The sequence below is a fragment of the Carassius gibelio genome, chromosome B2, assembly GCF_023724105.1.
Source record: "Carassius gibelio isolate Cgi1373 ecotype wild population from Czech Republic chromosome B2, carGib1.2-hapl.c, whole genome shotgun sequence".
NCBI lineage: Eukaryota > Metazoa > Chordata > Actinopteri > Cypriniformes > Cyprinidae > Carassius > Carassius gibelio.
In genome coordinates, this window is record NC_068397.1 from 30,325,053 (window position 1) to 30,333,167 (window position 8,115).

Sequence of the window (8,115 nt, forward strand, 5' to 3'; positions counted from 1 at the left end):
ATGATCCACTTCCTCTTTCTCCTGCATCTCTGCACAGAGCATTGCATTATGGGAAAAATAATAAAAAAGTTGTTTTCATACTGCATTGACAGTTATATTAATAATTGCTTAAAATAAGAATTAAAAAAATAAATAATTTCAATTAGAAACAAAAAACATTTAAATTCAAAATGTAACTGTATGGTGCTCCTACAATGTATAAGAAACAGCTATTATTAGTAAAATCCCATAGTTATATAACATAGTTTTTTTTAAATGTAATTTTGTTTTTTACATTTTTACAAAAAATACATTGCACTTATATTATGAATATATTGTAATTTATGTTTCAATATTATATTAATCTTTTCTTTTTTATGAGTGAAATGCATTACCTGTAAGGTAAATAAATAAGTAAATAAATAAATACTTTGTTTCCCAGACATCCTCTGGAGTTTCGGCAGAGGTCTCAAGCTGAGCTCTGATTGGCTGAGCTCTTATCTCAGGATGAATGAGAACCTTAGACCTGCTCTAGTTTTCTCTGGCTGGGTCCTGAATGTAAATGAGTGTGTGTGTGTGTGTGTGTGTGTGTGTGTTTGCAGGAAGTGTGTGAGCGCTGATAAGAGCGCTCAAGAGTCTCATTCTTCAACACACAGTCTTCATAAGTACAGCTGAACGTTTGACATCAGCTATCATCACTGATAAAAGCTCCTCACAGAAGTACACAGTTTTCATTTTTTAACCTGTTAACTGCCACCCGGCCCCTCGGTGGGCACCTACGTTTACTTCACTATATTACAATTAAATCCTAATCTAATCATGACTATCAGAATGAACTATTTATCGATGGAAAGGTCCAAGACTCCTAAATAGATATTTTACCAAACTTTTTTGTCAAAGATCAAAAGAAAAACTGTAATATTTTGTATAGAGAAATTGATTCCTGTTTTTAAACTTTACTTCTTTTTCTTTTCTTCAATGCATTATGTCCACAAAACAATTCCCCTCAAATTCTCATTATGGTAAAGAAAAAAAAAAAAAAAAATACACACATACAGTACATAAAAGTTATCCTTTTACTTATGCATTAAAAAAACTACATTTCACTAGAAGAATGAACAATTCTAAAGCGATTTTTAAAACTTGATGCCTTTAACTTTGTGTCTACAAGACAATGTAAATGATTCCACCATAAACGTGGCCAACACTCTTTACATGTCATTTGTTTTTACCCAGAATACACCAAACGTGCTTTTAGACCTGATTTAAATGACCAAAACCAAAAGAAAAGTCTATTTTCCATATAGTCTTTATTGGTATGGTTTGTTTACATTTGTACATCCTCATTACCAGCTAATGATGTGTACAGACACACAGATGTTCAGTGTTAGAGACGATTCACACACAGACGAGTCTCAAAGAAAAGAGCTGCAGAAACCACAAAGACCTTCCTCAAACCAGTGACCAAAATATATTCAGTTCATACTGTACATTATACTACAAAGACTCGCCCAGAGGAACAGGAGAAATGGGATTGATTTTGATCATATTGATAGTTACAGTATCCAAATAAGGCCATTTTATCCTTTAAAACCCAAACTGAGTGTTGAAGAATGATGCAGGTTCAGTAAAAAGTATCATTCCCAACAAAAAGAAATCTGATTAAAATGGGCATTTAAAAAATGTGAAAAGTATATCCGACTGGATTTGAAAACATAAATAAAATCTTAAAACTATATGCAATTTTTTAATTCCATTATTGTAATGCATTTACGAAATGAAATATTTTCACGTCAGAATATGTACATTTTAACATGCATCAATAAATTCCTGTTGTGTCCTTGATTATGATATTCAGCACATCTGAAATTAGCCTTACAAACAAACAAAAAAAATCCATAAAATTACAAAGATTAAAGATTATAATAAATAAAACATTATTAAAAATGAGCCTAAAAAAGCAAGATGAAAAGTTTTTAAATGCTGAAATTTCGAGTCAGTTCCATGTTCACAAACACAGACGATCAGCTGTAACATAAAACTTCAGATTTCATGTTTAATGATTAAAAACACATTGTAGACGATGAGATTATTATAGATATTGACTATACAGAAATAGCCATAAAAATATTACGTTTTCCAGCAGTATTATAAGATGCGTAAAACAAGATGCATTTATTTGAGAAGCAAAAGGATGTATTTTTCATACCTCACTGGCAATGTTAATAATTATAATAATAAATATGATTATAAAAAAAAATAACTTGTAGTTATAGTAATAATAATAACTGTTTAAAATAATAAATAAAAGAAAGAATTTGGCCATAAAAAATGAACTATACAGTAAATGATAATTATAAAGCTATAAAACTGTAACAGACATTCGTAAAATTATATTGACAAAAGATCAATAAAACATGTTTTTAAGAGGAAAAATTAATTGGTAACTGTTCCTAGAATGGAATATGTATTTTTTAAATAATATATTTATAATAACTTAATAATAATGATGATGAAAATAGCTTAATAAATATACTAAACTCTAAATTATAGCTATAACATTCTAATAAACATTCAAAAATAGTTGATAAAAGATGACAATAAATAAAACATTTATAAAAGGAAAAAGAAATATTGGAAAATGTTCCTCAAATATCCATTTTTATAATTCATATATACACACACACACGCGGTTTTAATTTTTAATTCTCAAGTAAATGCATCTTGTTTTAAGGATGTGTTTCACATGATATGTTTTCAATCATCTGCAGCAATTCTTTCAGTCTCTCATCTTTTTATCATATATTTTAACAGTATTCCACAGTATTAATTTCATGCAATCACGGGCAGGAGTTCATATTGCATAATGAGGACGCTCCACGCTGGACACATGTCTAGTGCATTATGGGTCGTCAACAAGACGTCTGGATTCACAAACACACACTGGGTTTTCTGAGAGCGAAGGTTGTTCTTGAGGGGAATCGATCAGGTAGAAGAGGAAGAGGGTTTTTGTCTGGAAGGATCATCAGTGCTCAGACGAGCCGAATCCATCCTGGAGAACAGCAAAACCTCTTCAGACCCACAGAGAGACGTCTACTGAACATCCAGATTACTGACAGAGACAGAGACAGATGTTCATGAAAACACTGCATCTGCTTTGCACACTTGAGTACCGTATTTTCCAGAAATAAGATAAAACATTACCGTCTCCAGCCGCCAGAGTGTCTTCAGTGTAGACTAGCACTGAGCAGCATAGAGCGCCCTCTGGTGGCTGGAGACGGTAATGTTTTATCTTGGTTTATTTCTCTTGGTTCATGTCAAATTAATTGTGATAAATAAGTCGCACCTGACTATAAGTCGCAGGACCAGCCAAACTATGAAAAAAAGTGTGACTTATAGTCCGGAAAATACGGTAAATGTGCTGCAGGTATGAGATTCATATGCATGTTTACTGTGGTGATTTCTGGCAGACGTCTGGCTCCTCCTCCTCCTCCTCCTCGTCTTCTCTCTCTCTCTTCACCTCCACCTGCACAGTGATGGTCTGCTGCTCTTCCTCATGCACATCCACCACCTCATGTGTCCTGCCAAAACAAGCACATTTAGATAGAAAAACCCACACACACACACACAAAAAATCTTCTTACTCAGTTTTTTTTGTCTCGTTTCCCAGTACAAATATCTAAACATTCTCACATAAAAATACATTTAAATGAGAAACAAAATCTTAGAAAAAATTATGAAAATTAAGTGAGTTTATGCTTGATTTTTTTTTTTTACTAGAGCCAATGGTGTCTAAATAAATAAATAAACAAACAAACAAGTAATTCAAAAGCAAAAGTCGATTATTTTCCTGCCTCACATACTGAAAATAAAATGCATGCAAAGTCACAGTTCAGTATGGTTTGTAAATAAAAATACAGTCATGCCAGTGAAGCTCACCTTCCCTCAGCGTCTTTCAGAGACAATGTGTGTCTTCTGGGAAAACAATAGAGAACAAAATCCAGGTGGTGAGAAAATAAACAGCCTTGCTGGCATTGTACTGCCTCATAATACACATTACAATGCATTGTATGAACTTATAAATAATTACTATTACTTACTACAATAAAATACTCGTCTATTCATTGTCACACCTTTAGAAAACACAGTTCAGATGCAACAAGGAATCTGAAAGCATTATAATGCATTTTAATTTTGGTTACAATTATTTGTGAAAATATATGATGCATTCTAGGTTACATTATGAATGCCTTTATAATGCATCATACACAAAGGCTTCAATTAAAGTGTTACTGTTGCTTCTTATTTAGTGAGTGAATATGAAGTCATGTCTGTAAACGAGGTGATTAATGTCGACCTGTAGCGCGGCTGCTCTGTGGTGTCTGACGGAGAGCATTCTGGGATTGATATAGAGGTGTTGGAGGACAGAGTTGTGGCCACAGACGCCGTGGTCGCTTCCTCGAGCGACGGAGGAGTGCAGGACTGCCGACCTGAGAACATTAATAAGCAAATACTGTTTGGTCTTTTGTGCTCAACATTCAGGTCTGGAACATGTGGAGGATGAGTAAATGATGACTCAGAATTTTCATTTTTGGGTGAACTGTCTCTTTAAGTGAACATTCCATCTTAGCACTGTACGAACATTTTGGGAATGTTACTTTTAAATATTTAAATGTTACTTTTAAATGAATATTCTGAAACTAGTAGTGAAATAAATAAAAAAAGGTTTTGGGGGAAAAGTTATATGATTAAAAAATCTAGAATATAATATAATCTCTGAATTCAGAGGAAAAGTAATAAATGTCAATTATAAACTCATAATTGCAATAAGCCTATAAAATCTTTGAATTCAATTAAAAAAGTAATTAATCTCTGAGTTATAATCTCGGAATCACAATATATAATCTCTGAATTCAGAAAAAAAGGAATAAACGTGAGCTGTAATCTCAGAATCACAAAATATAATCTGAATTCAGAGAAAAAAATCACAAGATATAATCTCTGAATTCAGAGAAAAAAGTAATAAACATGAGCTGTAATCTCAGACTCACAAAATATAATCTGAATTCAGAGAAAAAGTAATAAACGTGAGCTGTAATCTCAGAATCACAAAATACAATCTGAATTCAGAGAAAAAGTAATAAACGTGAGCTGTAATCTCAGAATCACAAAATATAATCTGAATTCAGAGAAAAAGTAATAAACGTGAGCTGTAATCTCAGAATCACAAAATATAATCTGAATTCAGAGAAAAAGTAATAAACGTGAGCTGTAATCTCAGAATCACAAAATATAATCTGAATTCAGAGAAAAAAATCACAAGATATAATCTCTGAATTCAGAGAAAAAAGTAATAAACGTGAGCTGTAATCTCAGAATCACAAAATACAATCTGAATTCAGAGAAAAAGTAATAAACATGAGCTGTAATCTCAGAATCACAAAATATAATCTGAATTCAGAGAAAAAGTAATAAACGTGAGCTGTAATCTCAGAATCACAAAATATAATCTGAATTCAGAGAAAAAGTAATAAACGTGAGCTGTAATCTCAGAATCACAAAATATAATCTGAATTCAGAGAAAAAAATCACAAGATATAATCTCTGAATTCAGAGAAAAAAGTAATAAACGTGAGCTGTAATCTCAGAATCACAAAATACAATCTGAATTCAGAGAAAAAGTAATAAACATGAGCTGTAATCTCAGAATCACAAAATATAATCTGAATTCAGAGAAAAAGTAATAAACTTGAGCTGTAATCTCAGAATCACAAAATATAATCTGAATTCAGAGAAAAAGTAATAAACGTGAGCTGTAATCTCAGAATCACAAAATATAATCTGAATTCAGAGAAAAAGTAATAAACGTGAGCTGTAATCTCAGAATCACAAAATATAATCTGAATTCAGAGAAAAAATTACAAGATATAATCTTTGAATTCAGAGAAAAAAGGAATAAACATGAGCTGTAATCTCAGAATCACAAAATATAATCTGAATTCAGAGAAAAAGTAATAAACGTGAGCTGTAATCTCAGAATTACAAAATATAATCTGAATTCAGAGAAAAAATTACAAGATATAATCTCTGAATTCAGAGAAAAAAGTAATAAACATGAGCTGTAATCTCAGAATCACAAAATATAATCTGAATTCAGAGAAAAAATTACAAGATATAATCTCTGAATTCAGAGAAAAAAGTAATAAACATGAGCTGTAATCTCAGAATCACAAAATATAATCTGAATTCAGAGAAAAAGTAATAAACATGAGCTGTAATCTCAGAATCACAGAATATAATCTGAATTCAGAGAAAAAATTACAAGATATAATCTTTGAATTCAGAGAAAAAAGTAATAAACATGAGCTGTAATCTCAGAATCACAAAATATAATCTGAATTCAGAGAAAAAGTAATAAACATGAGCTGTAATCTCAGAATCACAGAATATAATCTGAATTCAGAGAAAAAATTACAAGATATAATCTTTGAATTCAGAGAAAAAAGGAATAAACATGAGCTGTAATCTCAGAATCACAAAATATAATCTGAATTCAGAGAAAAAAAAATCACAAGATATAATCTCTGAATTCAGAGAAAAAAGTAATAAGTGTGAGCTGTAATCTCAGAATCACAAGATATAATCTGAATTCAGAGAAAAAAGTAATAAATCTGAGTTATAATCTCGGAATTGCAAGATATAATCTCTGAATTCAGAGAAAACAGTAATAAATGTGGGCTGTAATCTCAGAATTGCAATAGGCCTATATAATTTCTGAATTCAATAAAAAAAAAAAGTCAGAATTGATTCCCTGGCGCAAACTAACTTCTATGCAAAACAGTCCTTCTCAAAGGCATGCACATAAAGAAGGCAAGCAGGATAATCACCATGGTTTTCCAGCACAGGGAAGCTGCACGCTCCTCTCAGATCATAGATTTTCTCGTCTCTCTGTAAAGGAAGCTGGCTGGAGGACCAGGCTGCTCCGGGGCCGCTCAGCACCACACGGCCCTTCTTCACCGGAGAAACCTTCATCGCTGGACAGAGCAGAATCAGACTTCTGTTAGATTACAGCGTCTCCTTCAGCTCTTATCACTACAGAGCTTCTGAGAAACTCACAAGAGCTCTTCTTGAACACAGTGCTGCTCATGAACCTGAAGAAGCGGTCAGCGTAGAAGTTCGGACGGTGGACAGAAACAGTGTCCTAAGAGATTTGTATGGGATTAATATGAAGTATGTTTTATCGGGGAAAGAGGGTCATGTACAGTAGATGTACAGTATCAGACGTGATGTGCACTAATGCTCTGAGATGGCAGACAGGAGGGTTAGGATGCATTATAAACGTTCAAGATGATGATGATGATGATGATATATCTGTGTGGGTTTCTCACCCCGTCATGCACCAGAGCCTTCCACGTGTGTTCCAGCTTCTTTACGAGTCTGCAGAAAAACCCCAACATCAGCTTCAGAGTGTCCTGAACTTAATGCAGTCTTATAAAAACTGTTACATAAGAGCATAAAACCAGCCCAAACGCTAGTGAAGATTATAAAGCCATGTGGTTCATCATCTGGAGGAGATCTCAGCAAAAGAGCACAAACACACACTAATGGAGAAGCAGGAGAGAAAATACACAAAACAAAAATAAATTAAATTAAATTAAATACAATAGAATATTTTTTATATTAATCACTCCTAAATAAATAAATTAATACATTTTGCATTATTATAATTTTTTTTAAATACTCACTTTTTAAATTTCGCTCTAATAAAAAATTGCAATATTAATATTTCTTTTTTTATTTAATATATGACAAAATAAATAAATAAATAAAGGTCAGATTTACATAATGAAGAGCCTTAAAAGTCAGACAGTTAAAAAACAACGTATAGCTCAAGAAATTTAATTATTTTAATAACAACTACAAGGCACAAGCACTGTGTGAAATATGAAATACAATTCAATATATTGCCACAATTTTACCAATAACTAAATAAATAAAACAAAGGGCCTGTATTCAGATTCCTCAAAGGTAAGCAATTTTTTTTATATATATATATATATATATAATATATATATAATTATTTTTACAGTAATTCCAGCCACAGGACACCTGCACCATAAAACATAACTTAAAAAA

The 8,115-nt window shown here is 32.0% G+C and overlaps 1 protein-coding gene across 3 annotated transcripts in view; it reads right to left on the minus strand.

Annotated features, from left to right (window-relative positions):
* Positions 1-1,270: 1,270 nt before the first annotated feature.
* The window catches only part of LOC127951022 (phosphatidylinositol 4-phosphate 5-kinase type-1 gamma-like), a 25,952-nt gene continuing 19,107 nt past the window's right edge, over positions 1,271-8,115 (minus strand). The window contains exons 10-16 of one of the 3 annotated variants that reach the window (XM_052548609.1): positions 7,368-7,416; positions 7,096-7,180; positions 6,867-7,013; positions 4,337-4,469; positions 3,919-3,951; positions 3,432-3,560; positions 1,271-3,031 (exon numbers count right to left, since the gene is read on the minus strand). In XM_052548609.1, the coding sequence (XP_052404569.1) occupies positions 2,965-3,031; positions 3,432-3,560; positions 3,919-3,951; positions 4,337-4,469; positions 6,867-7,013; positions 7,096-7,180; positions 7,368-7,416 (643 nt within the window). In that variant the 3' untranslated portion in view covers positions 1,271-2,964. Of the gene's footprint in view, positions 3,092-3,431; positions 3,561-3,918; positions 3,955-4,336; positions 4,470-6,866; positions 7,014-7,095; positions 7,181-7,367; positions 7,417-8,115 lie in introns of all 3 variants that reach the window. The other 2 variants (XM_052548608.1, XM_052548610.1) reach the window with 2 other exon arrangements.